General features: G+C 38.8%; 1 protein-coding gene across 1 annotated transcript; it reads left to right on the top strand.

Moving 5' to 3' along the window:
• The first annotated feature begins 1102 nt into the window (after positions 1 to 1102).
• On the top strand, positions 1103 to 10670 carry prf1.3 (perforin 1.3). Its single transcript, XM_051419969.1, has 8 exons — positions 1103 to 1454; positions 2800 to 3058; positions 3705 to 3746; positions 3934 to 4026; positions 4117 to 4253; positions 4764 to 5262; positions 6083 to 6453; positions 7991 to 10670. The coding sequence occupies exons 2-8, from the start codon at positions 2807 to 2809 to the stop codon at positions 8295 to 8297; spliced, it is 1701 nt and encodes a 566-aa protein (XP_051275929.1). The 5' UTR covers positions 1103 to 1454; positions 2800 to 2806; the 3' UTR covers positions 8298 to 10670.
• Positions 10671 to 12938: the final 2268 nt, after the last annotated feature.

The raw sequence follows: 12938 nt of genomic DNA, 5'->3' as shown, positions 1-12938 counted from the left end.
GGCGCTCTGCTGAATGAACTGAAGCTCTCAGTCCAACAGGAACGAAGTGGTGACGTAGTAAAGCCTCCGGCTTCATGTGATTGGCTGTCTGGGACATGTGTGACATTAATGAGAGGAGGAGGAGGAGGAAGAGGAGGAAGAGCCAGGCGGCGTCAGGAAGGCAACATGGTCTGACCCTGATAATGTTTTAGAGTTAGCAAAGTACTGACCGAAATAAAAGAGGAAGAAAGAGGAAAGAAAGCACACATTAAGTGAAGTTGAGACACATTCTGAGTCGACAGTGACAGATTGTAAACCTGCGTTCTCTCTCATGGCCAGCAGGGGGCGCTCCATCAGTGTGTGTGTGTGTGTGTGTGTGTCTGTGAGTGTGTGTGTGTGTCTGTGTGTGTGTGTGAGTGTGTGTGCGTGTGTGTGTCTGTGTGTGTGTGTGTGTGTGTGTGTGTGTGTGAGTGTGTGAGTGTGTGTGTGTGTGAGTGTGTGTGTGTCTGTGTGTGTGTGAGTGTGAGTGTGTGTGAGTGTGTGTGTGTGTGTGTGTGTGTGTGCGTGTGTGTGTGTGTGTGTGAGTGACAGTGTGTGTGTGTGTGTGTGTGTGCGTGCGTGTGCGTGTGCGTGTGCGTGTGCGTGTGCGTGCGTGTGTGTGTGAGTGTGTGTGTGTGTGTGTGTGTGTGTGCGTGCGTGCGTGCGTGCGTGCGTGTGTGTGTCTGAGTGTGTGTGAGGTTGCTGTGGTTACAGAGTTGTGAACACAGTGTGACCGTTGCAACTTTTCTGTTGAGTCTGAAGTTTGTTTTTCTCTTTTACACACACACTATATCACACACACACACACACAAACACACAGAGACGCACATACACACACATACACACACAAACGAACAGACGCACACAAACGCACACCCACACACACACACACACACACACATACACACACAAATACACACAGACGCACGCACACAGACACACACACTATTTTTCTCAACACCTTTCAAACTTATTTATTTAACAAAGATTTTCTCTTAAATTATGAAAATTACCAAAATATTTTTAATGATTTTGATGAATTTCAACTTGTTAGTTTTTCCAAAGTGAATTAATATTAATATTATTACGACTTTATTCTCACTTTTATTGAATTATGACTTATACTATAAATATATGAAACATTTTTATTAGTTTCTCTCAGAACATTTGAACATTTCTTTCACTTTATTAAACCTTGTTTTCTCGAGGTTGACGGTGACGAGCAGAGATGATGAAGACGATGAAGATGATGAAGATGAAGGTGAGCTGACTGTTCAGGAAGTCGCAGTGCAGACACACACAGCGGTTACACAGTGTAACAAGGTGTGATTACACTCTTTAAAAACAGCCACTGAGCAGTTTATCACTCTTTACTGATCTGGAGTCAGCACAGCGAGTCGCTCTTCATCATCGGTTTCATCATCCACTCTCTGAAGGTAAAACAACTTTAAATTAATAATTTCATCAACTGTTACACAGAAAACATTTAATCTAACTCTGTAATCAATAATTAGATTGTTGGATGAATCAAATATTTAACGTTGGCTGAAGAAAGTCGATATTTATTATTTTAAAGACAATTTATTGATTCTCTCCATTATCACCAGGAAACAGAATTTATTCAAAATTAATAAAAATGAATAAAAATTAATAACAAATAAATACATTTTGAACTAGAAAAGTTAAATTTAAAAGTTAAAATTTGTAATCTCATAATTTTGATTAAACATACATTATACTGTATATATTATTAAATATATTTTTATTTTTGTTATTGTTATTTTTAAATATTATGTATGTAATAATATAGTTTTAATTAAAAAAAATAAACAAAAAGGTTTTGTAAAAATGTTATTTATTTTGACAGACCAGGAATATTTAAATTTCAATTCAATTTTATTTGTATAGCGCCAATTCATAACAGAAGTTATCTCAGGACACTTATAAACTGTTAAAATATGAATAAATATTACAACTTTTTCTCGACTTCCTCTTCAAACTTTATATTTGTACATAAAAGCTCCTTTATATAGTTTTTTATCTTTTTATCTTTATTTATATTTATATACACTTCATTGTGATTCTTCTGCACCAACCTACCAAAGCAGATTCCTTGTATGTGAAAACTTACTTAATAATAAAATAATAATTATTATTATTATTACTATAATAATAGCAAAAATAATAAACCTGATTCTGATTCTGAAATACAACATTTTTTCCTTACAATACTTCAGTCTCATAATATCATTATAACTTTATTTTTTCTAACTTTCTCTAAATATTACGATGTTTTTCTGTAAATGTTGTAAATTCTTTTTCTCAGAAAATTCCAGTTTTTTTGAGTTTCCAACATTTTTAGGTAAAAGTTAAAATGCTGTTTGTCCTTTTTCATCAGTATGTATATACTTATTGTGTATTATATTTACTGTTTATTGTATTTACTGTGTATTATATTTACTGTTTATTATATTTAATTTGTATTATATTTACTGTTGGTTATATTTACTGTTTATTATTTTGTACCCCGGGGCGGCTGTAACTGTTGAATTAGTCAAACACTTGTTTAATTGATTATAATGATCATGTGACAGAAACAGCAGGAAACATGAAGAAACTCTTATATTTGATGTTTTTATATTATCTGCATGAATCATTCAGCAAAACACATTTTATTTTCCTCAGATCTGTTCAGTAAACCTTTTACTATCTATCTATCTAGAGTAAAACATAAAAAACAATCATTTTAACAGCAACGTAATTTCACCTTCTTCCTTTCAGTTCCACGATGCTCTCCTCCTCCCTTCTCTTCCTCCTCTTCCTCCTTTTCCTCTTCCTCCCTCGGTCTCTGGGTTGTCAGACCAGCTCCTTCACTGAGTGCCAGCAGGTCCCGTTCGTGCCGGGTCACAACCTGGCCGGTGAGGGCTTCGACGTGGTGAAGATGCAGACCAGCGGAGCCAGCGTGGTCGACGTCAAGAACTTCATGGTGGGAGGAGCCCAGGGGAACTGCACCGTGTGCCTGAACCGCCTCCTCAACCAGGTAGAGCCCTAATTTTACTTATTTCATAACTAATGCTTATCACTGTAAAGTGTATAATAGGGTCATTATATAAGAGATAATGCCCAACGAGGTGTCCACTTTATATAATATTAAAGTCCAGGTGAAATGATTAATGTCATTTTAACCCTTTAAGATCACATCAGTTATGTCTGACAGAAAATGCACAAAAACTCAGTTTCTTTGTGTTTTTATATTAAAATCCAATCATTGTGTCTTCCTGTAAAACTAAATGTGACACGTGCTTACGTGAACTTACTGGTTTCAACCAATAATATAACGGTAGGCAGAGCTAACATTACTGTAGTGGCGTCCCCAACAGGTGGAAAAGCTGCTGTGAAGCTCAGTGTGGTCAAGCCAGCCTCTAGTGGACGTTAGAGGAACTGCAGGGTTTGTTATTTCAGTGTAGGATTTATTTGCAGCCACAGAGGTTGCTGCTTGCTTTGAACTAGACTTCTGGATAAGCTAGCTAAATGCTCACAAATGCTACCAAATATTAGTAATAATTAGTAAGATTATTTGTGCACCCAGGAGCCAATCAAATGCTTTCAGTTGCCAAACGTCAACTCTGTAACTGATACAGATCCTGTATCCCTGATGATGTTTCCTGTTCTTCCTCCTTAAACAGACCCAGAAACTCCCAGTGTCAGTCGTGGACTGGAGGATCAAGGTCAGTTCATCAACTAACATCAATTAATATTAATAAAAGGAGGATTTTGATGTTGTAAAAGTACCAAAACAACAATGTAGAAGTAAAAGTAATAAAATTGTAGTACAGTGCTTCAGTAAATGTACTTGAACTTGTGGAGCTTTGTGATGTCAATGACAGCATTACCCAGCATCCTCTCTGTCCTCAGGTGCAGTGCCGGCGCAGTCTGAGCAGTAAGATCTTCGAGTCCAGCCAGTCCGTCATGAAAGAGACAAGTTCATCTCTCGGAACCAGCTGGAAGGTGTGAGGTCTCTGTACTGACTTTATTAACTCCAGCTGATGAGGCTTTATGTGTGACGCTGTTCACTCTACCTGTTGTGATGTTACTCAGGTGGGCCTCAGTATCCCAGGACTCGGTGGGTTTGCAGTTGGAGGATCGCACTCCGTCTCATCGAAGTTTGCAGAGAGCCGCAGCAGGAAGGACAAGTTCTCCTTCACCACCCACAACGTCAACTGCAAATACTACACGTAAGTACACTCCACAATCTCTGTCAGAGGACGACCTCTCCTTTTTTACCAAAATGTTTGAGGGCTGCATCGGAGACTAATCTCAAACTAGTTCTTTGCATTGTGACAACCAAAGAACTGGCTGTCGGCCAGGAAAACTGGTACCAGTGCGCCGCCAACTCCTTGCTGGTCTAGAATCAAGAACCAATTACAACAGGTCCTGGGGGCGCCTTGTGGCCAGCCAGCTATGTAATTATTTGTAGTTTAGCACATAGTATATGTTATAAACACAACACTGAGCTAGCTGGTTAGCTAGCTGTTGATCAGCAGAACCAGCACTAGGTTTTTGTAGGTGGAAAGGAGGCAAGAGTGGGCAATGTAGGCACCAAGTTTTTCTGACAAGGGAGAAGAATGTGTGGAATCACACATGTCTGGATCTGTTTTATCTGACGATGTTTCAGAGGTTTAGTACTAAATCAGTGAAGAAAAGACTATCTTTAGACTTTATCTAAACTTCTTCTTTACCTGCAGCTTCCGTCTTCACTCCAGCCCTCCGCTGAGTAAAGAGTTTGAGGTTTCCCTGAAGAACCTTCCCTCCACCTACGACCACAAGAACACTTCGGCTTTCCAACAGTTCATCTCCGTCTACGGGACCCACTTCATCCGCAGGGTTCACCTCGGGGGTCGAGTTCACTCCATCACCGCCATCCGGACCTGCGAGGCCTCCATGAGCAAGTTGTCCGTCCACACTGTAAGCAACTGCCTGTCTGTCGAGGCCAGCGCAGTCATCAAAGGTGTCAAAGTCAGTGCAGCCTCCGGCTTCTGCCACGCCAAGAGCAAGAGCCTAAAATCTGGAGCGACATTCAGCCAGGCCTTCTCCGACCGGACCACCGAGGTTATGGGAGGGGACGGGGATATGGGGGACATCCTATTCAACCCTAATGGTGCTGCAGGATATAAGAAGTGGCTCCTTTCCCTGAGGAGGGTCCCAGGTGTGGTTTCCTACCAGATCAGCCCCCTGCACATGCTGGTGAGGAACACATTAAGGGCAAGCTACTGACAAGCAAATTATAATAAGTTACAGAGGACAGGGCAGATACAGGACAGACATCAAAGCTGTAGATACAGGTCAGAGGTCTGTCCTGTTTATTTGATTAATGTAATAGTAACAATAATTATATTATTAATATTAACTTTTTTCTAATAAGTCCTATAATTTGACATAAATTCTCTTTAAGAGACAGTTGATAAAGATTTGTCCTTTTGACCATTACACTAAGTTGCAGAAGACATTACAGATACAGGATAGAGGTCAGAGCTGTAGATACAGGGCATGGGTCAGTACTGTAAATGCATGTCAGAGGTCTGTGCTGTCTATTTGATTTATATACTAGTAAAAATAATGATATTAGCCATATTACCTTTTATTTCTCATTTTTTCATTTAAGTCTAATAATTTGACACTAATTATTATAAATATAGATTTGATTGAGTCCATTTGACAATAATACCTAATTTACTGCTGTAGATACAGGTCAGATGTTAGTGCTATAGATACAGCGCATAGGTTAGTGCAGATAAGAGTGCAGGTTAAAGTTTTTAATTGCTCATTCTTTCAACCAATTACGGATGAGGTGGAGAGATATCTTCAGATGTGAGTCACAAACACTTCTTGTTGAAACTGTGCCTGCGAGCAGTAAAAGTGGTGGCAGCATCAGATGCAGCAATTACACACATTTTCTTCAGGACATGAAAATATTAAACGTATTATTTACAGTTGTTCTCATTACCATGATTTGTTGTGTATTCATTCATTCATTCTAAGTAAACCCTTTGTGTGTATTCTTTAGGTGACAGACAACCCCGTCCTGAAGTCCAGCCTACGTAACGCCATCAGCGACTACATCCGCAAAAGTGCCAAGCCGCTCCGATGCCCAGCCAGCTGCAAGATCGGCCACCAGAACAAAAACTGTGCCTGTCAGTGTCAAGGACACCGCATGGTCAGCTCCAACTGCTGCCCTGCCGAGCCCGGCGTGGCCCGGATGAACGTGACAGTGATCCGAGCCGAGGGGCTGTGGGGAGACTACTTCTCCAAGACGGACGGATACGTTAAGGTCTTTTACGGTACACAAGGAGCCACGACACCGGTGATCTGGAACAACGACTTCCCCTCCTGGAACTACCTAATTCGATTTGAAACCGTCAACCTCCGTCACAGAAAGTGAGTAAATTTAATCTCCACTAATCTGACTTTAAATGATCTTAGATAAAATGTCTACGACTGATATCAGACCCGACACAACCTGACAGAAGTGAGGCATTCAGGAACTAAATACAGCGTGAGGTGTTAAAAGTTCCAGATTTAAGAGTCTGAAACATTTTATTTTTCGGGTTGTAACGTAGCAACTGTCTCTGTTGCCTGATTTATATTCAATTCAATTAAATTCAATTTTATTTGTATAGCGCCAATTCGTAACAGAAGTTATCTCAGGACACTTTTCAAATAGAGCAGGTCTAGACCGAACGCTTTATAACATTATTTACAGAGACCCAACAGTACCACCATGAGCAAGACCTTGGAGACAAGGGCAAGGAAACACTGCCTGTTAAAAGGCAGAAACCTAGGACAGATCCTCCGGCTCTAGGTGGGTGGTCGTCTGTCTCGACCAGTTGGGGTGAGAGAGAGAGAGACAGACAGAGAGAGAGACAGACAGACAGACAGACAGACAGGTGCACAGCAACAACAGTATTGGCAATGGCAATCTAGCAGGACCATGGCAGGAAGCTCCACCAGGATCGATAAGAACCTGGGAGACGAGACAGCACAAGAACTCCGGGGAAGAAGTGAAGTTAGTAACATGCATTAATGGGACATGAATGAGTGCAGAAAGAGAGAGGAAGAGAGGAGCTCAGTGCACCATGGGAAATCCCCCGATAGTCTAGGCCTATAGCAGCATAACTAAGGGATGGTTCAGGACTCACCTGATCCAGCCCTAACTATAAGCTTTATCAAAGAGGAATGTCTTAAGCCTACTCTTGAATGTGGTGAGGGTGTCTGCCTCCCGAACCACAACTGGAAGCTGGTTCCACAGGAGAGGAGCTTGGTAACTGAAGGCTCTGGCTCCTGTTCTACTTTTAGAGACTATAGGAACCACAAGTAGCCCAGCATTCAGAGAACGTAGTGTTCTAGTGGGGTAATAGGGTACTATGAGCTCTTTAAGATATGAAGGGGCCTGACCATGAAGAGCTTTATAGGTGAGGAGGAGGATTTTAAATTCTATTCTACATTTTACAGGGAGCCAATGCAGAGAAGCTAGTACAGGAGAGATGTGATCTCTTTTTCTAGTTCCTGTCGGTACTCGTGCTGCAGCGTTTATGTGTTTCCTTAGCTTGTTCACTAATGTTAACGCTAGCAAAATACTATCTGAGTGGATATGTTAGCTTCCTCAGCTAACGTGATCCATGATACTAACATATGTAGTTATTATGACATGTTGATTTTACCCAACAATTAATGATGCTATGCTACGCTAACAGACTGAGGCTAAAGCTAATTTGTACAGCTGGATACTAACTTATGTATTCTGACAGACAGTGTTGATTTTTGCCAACAATAAATTATGCTAATGGTACAAAGCTAACGGTAGCTTTCTACTAGCGAGGCAGGGGCATCCAGCCAGCTAACTGTTGGTCGACGCCCAGGATGTTCAGAGGTCACCTTCTCTTTTGTTGATTTTGTGGATGTATTTCCTCCACAGACCGATCCGTTTCGAGGTTTGGGACCGGGACAACCGCTGGAACGACGACCTGCTGGGGAGAGTGTACCTCATCCCCACGATGGGCCGCAACATCAACAAGAAGTTCAAGTTGAAACACGGCTCGCTGTATGTCCGGATGTCTGCAGTGTGCGCTCCCAGCCTGCAGGGGTCGCTGTGCGAGCAGTACGCCGCCTCGCCCAACTACGAGGACGTGATGGGATACACGAAGGAGGACCGGGAGGACTATTGGGGTTCAGGGAAGTCGGGTCTTGAGGCTAATGGGGCTCATGGCGGCTCCATCCTTTGAATTCTCTCTTTATGCTGTTTTAGACGTATTTGCTGTCGATGTTTGAGGAGTTAAGAAAGTTCTCCTGCTAGCTCTCCTCTCAATACTCCTTCATGCTTGTTAGCATTATGCTGTCCTAACGTCAGTCAGCCCGACTCTTAGTGAACATTAAGGTGTAAACCGCAATGTGGATTAATGTGCATTGTCCCAGGTAGGCAGGTAAACAAACAAACAAACAAACAAACAAACAAACAAACAAATAATTAAAAGCTGTCTGACCTGTCCATATCAACAGGAACTAGAAAACACCTCCTTTAAAAAATCAAACATTTTTGAGAGTTATTGATTGAGAAGAAAGTTTAATGACTTTATGAATCGCAGTCTATGACAGATTGTTAATTATTGAATTATTTGGAGCTTCTTGTAAATTTGCAGAATGTTACACATGAATTTATTTATTTCTTTATGTTAAGAACGTGTCTGTCTGTCCCAGCGTGTTCGCTATCAGACGGTGGTACAACCTCCTCTCCTCTGTGCTCTCTGGCATTGATGACTTTCTTTGTGATGACAGATTTCCACAGAGGAAGTTCCTGCTCATAAAGTTCAGTTATAAAATGTGATGAAAAAAAAGATTCTGTAAGTTATTATAATGAGAAACTTTCTCACAATATGTCAAAATATTCATATTTTTGTATCAATCCAATTAATTCAGTTTGAAACAGACGCTTGAACCATTATATTAACTTAACATAAATTAATCGTCCAAAAGGTTTAATTCACTCGTTCACATTAATTAAAAGTGTTGAAGTAACTGAGTTGTTTTCAGTGAACTTTTTAAATTATTGATGATATTATATATATTCCAGTTTGTTGCATTAACTCATTTTCTTTATGTTCACTTTATATCGTTAAAAATATAAGCCCCAAAATTAATTGGCTTAATTATCGATTAACTGTAATGAGTTTTTTATGTGAGTGATTGACTGATTAGTTTTAGGTTCAATTAACTGAGTTAAAGTAACTGATCAGGTTTTACAGTGTGAAGTATCAATGACAGAGGATATTGATCGATACACTGATCGTAGTATTAGTGCTTGTTAGTAGCAGTTGTAGAAGTGTGTGTGTGTGTGTGTGTGTAGGTGTTACACAGTCAGCAGTGTGTGTTTTTGCTGTTACAGTTAAAGGACTGCTGACGATGAACAACTGAACACACACAGTAACACACACACACACACACACACACACACACAGTCAGTTATTCACTGCTGATGCAGAAACATGTTTGAAGAACTTCCTCGTATCAGACGCACAATGTGAAAATAACTTATTAAATATAATAAATATAATAATAATGAAACGAGGATGAACTCATTACAATTTGGGGCTCAAAGGTCAAAGGTCATGTTTGTCTCAAAATGACGGCAAGCAACACTTTACTTTTTAGGTATTTTTTGGGGCTTTTATTTCCTTTATTATAGAGACAGCTGAAGACAGACAGGAGGGCAGAGAGAGAGGGGGTGACACGCAGCAAAGGGCCACGGGTCGGAATCGAACCCTGAACCGCTGCAGCAAAACTCATCTCTGATCAATATTCACAGGAAATAATCAAACTTCCTGCAGTGATTGAGTTCACTGTTTGGGTTTATTGATCAGTTGATCAGCTGTTGTTATTGATATTGATCAATATGAAACATACAGTAAATACTGTATATTTCATAATAATACTATATTAAATAACAGGAAGTGTCTGAATGGCGCAACCTGCTGGCAGGAAGCTGACGTTTGTGTGTTTTACAGATTTTACATTTAAACCTGAAAAACACGTAAAAGGTCAGAGGTCAAATCCACTGGATTGTCCTCCGGTTACCATGGATACGGGAGCAGGAACAGATTTATTTTGTTTTGTTTTAAAAGTTGTTTGAGGGGGAAAAGTAAATAAATCAAATAATATTAATACATTAATATTAATTTCAGGTGTTTGTGATGTTTGTTGGTACGCAGTGATGTCACCAGGACGCCGAGGTCATGAGCTTGTTTTTTGGTCTTTTTAATTTTTTCATTCTTGTAAATTTCTTAAAATCGAATTCTCTGCAGCTCGTTTCATTAAGTGGAATCTTTTTCCCGCTCTTTGCTCTCGTTAGAGACCCAATGGCGTCATAGCTTTAGGTTTGAGTTATTTCCTGTTTTATGTTGAAAGAGTCTTTCTTCACTTCCTTTGATTGTTTCTGTAATAATATTTGATCCATTAGTGGAGATTTGTTAAAGTTGCTTGAAGCTTTGTAGCATTTATAAATGAGTATAAAGGAAACATTTAGTGATTAAAGATTCATTGTGAGGATTACTGAACAACCTGCTGCTTCCTGTTTGTTAGCTGAATAAAGTAAAAAAACTTCACAGTTTCCCCTGTGTGGAGTTAATGTGACTTCCTGTGTGAATCAACCATGTGCTCAGTGGTTCTGTGACTTATGGATTATGGGTTATGGATTATTGTTGCTGGACTTCCTGTTCTGGTTCTGGCTGCTCGACATTCACGTAAGCTTTGTCCCTTTCTTTCAATACGTCACTGATCAACGTGCTGATTCCATCTCTGACTAACACAAACATATTGCTGTGCATTAATCCAGACGATGAGCTGTAAATTGAAGCTCTGGATGTAAACAGGAGGAAATAAAAAGAGACAAATCGTTTGTTCTGGGATAATAATTCAGCGTCCTGTTAAACCTGCAAGGACGAAGCAGACGAGGTGAATTATTGATGAAACAAGATCTCAGATTTCCTTCAAGATCAGTTCAAAGACCACCAGGAAAAAAAGAGCAAGACAGTCTCTGTTGCTCCTCCTCCTCTTCCTCCTCCTCTTCCTCCTCTTCCTCCTGGGAGGATGAAGATGAGAGGTTTCCAGGAGTGTTTCCTCCGGGCATCCAGCCAACCTGCCGCAGCCTCAAAGTTCATCTCCGCCATCAGAACTCCATTTTAGAGTCTCCAGGTTGAGTTTAATAGCAGCCTCATATATCACACACACACACACACACACACACACACACACAATCTCGTATCTCTACACAGGAAGTCAGGAGGGATTTTTCAGATTAAAAGTTCTTGTCAGATGAGTCTGGGTCAAACAGCATACTGTAAAAAAATAAGTAACTACAAAATATAGATAAAGATATTTACAGTGTAAACAATGATCTATAAATCCAGGTGAACTCTGCTATAATACAATAATCAGACTTTACAGCAGAGTGCTGTTATTATTGGATTGTTATTATTTGAATGTGAATGTTAAAAGTTATAGAAGTGTAATAAAGTCATTATCTGTGAGATTACAGTAATTATTGCTGTTTACACTGATAACAACTGTATTTGGACAGTTTACCAATGCTTATACACTGATAAACAACATTTATTCAATATTTACTGTTAATGTCACTGATTTTATATCAGTTTATAAACATATTGACACTATTCAACTTGAATTGAACAGTTTCATCTATTAGATAAACAGTAAATATAAATTATAGATTAGCAAATATATTTTAATCTTAAATAAGCAGTAATTTATGATTATTTAAAGTTACAGATGTTCCACATTATTTAACATTAAACATGTAACAGGATAGGGATTCACAGGATATTTTTGTAATTTGATATTTCAATTAATCTAAAAAATAATGGAAGAAATCAGTAAAATAAACAGGAAAACCCAGTAAAAATGTTTTATAGTGCAACCTGAAGACGTTACCTGAGTTCAGGTCCAGGATCAGGATCAAGTCCAAGATCAGGTCCAGGTCCAGGTCCAGTCTATGTTTTAAGGTTCTTTCACATGTCACAGCAGTAACCATTAGATTCATTGGCTGTGATTCTGGTCATCAATTAATTGTAAATATTCTTTATTTTACGTCTGCAGCTGTGACAGGAAATCAGTTGTTAATATAAAGAAAATGTTAATAACTTAAGTTATTGTTATTTATTCAGATAAATTCTGTTACAGTTTAAATATGTTTGTAGAAATGTTGCATATGAGTGTAAAATATTTACTATATTGACTAGTTTTAAGTTCAGTTACCTGTATGAAGTTGGTACAACTAACTTACCCAAGTTACCTTAATAATAAATACTCGAGTACTTTTTACAGTTGGTTACAGTTTCATGTTTTCATGCTTTAATTGAGTTAATAAACTTATAAGCAGTTTAATGAAATCTTATTCAACAAAATGAGATGGACTAACTCATCAGGTTTTAATAACTTCATGCACTGAAAATGTTCCTTAAATAAAATCTATAATGAGGAACACAAACATATAAAGTTAATAAAATATGATGTTCCTTCATTATGTCAGAGTATAATGTTTAAATATTCTGTATCAGGTTAAAGTCTATTATCACTGTACAAACACAACTTTATTATCACTGTACAAACACAACTTTATTAACACTGTACAAACACAACTTTATTAACACTGTACAAACACACAACTTTATTATCACTGTACAAACACACAACTTTATTATCACTGTACAAAACACAACTTTATTAACACTGTACAAACACACAACTTTATTAACACTGTACAAAATACAACTTTATTAACACTGTACAAACACACAACTTTATTAACACTGTACAAACACACAACTTTATTATCACTGTACAAACACACAACT

This window comes from Dicentrarchus labrax, unplaced genomic scaffold, assembly GCF_905237075.1.
Source record: "Dicentrarchus labrax unplaced genomic scaffold, dlabrax2021, whole genome shotgun sequence".
NCBI lineage: Eukaryota > Metazoa > Chordata > Actinopteri > Moronidae > Dicentrarchus > Dicentrarchus labrax.
This window is presented reverse-complemented; position numbering and strand designations above follow the sequence as displayed.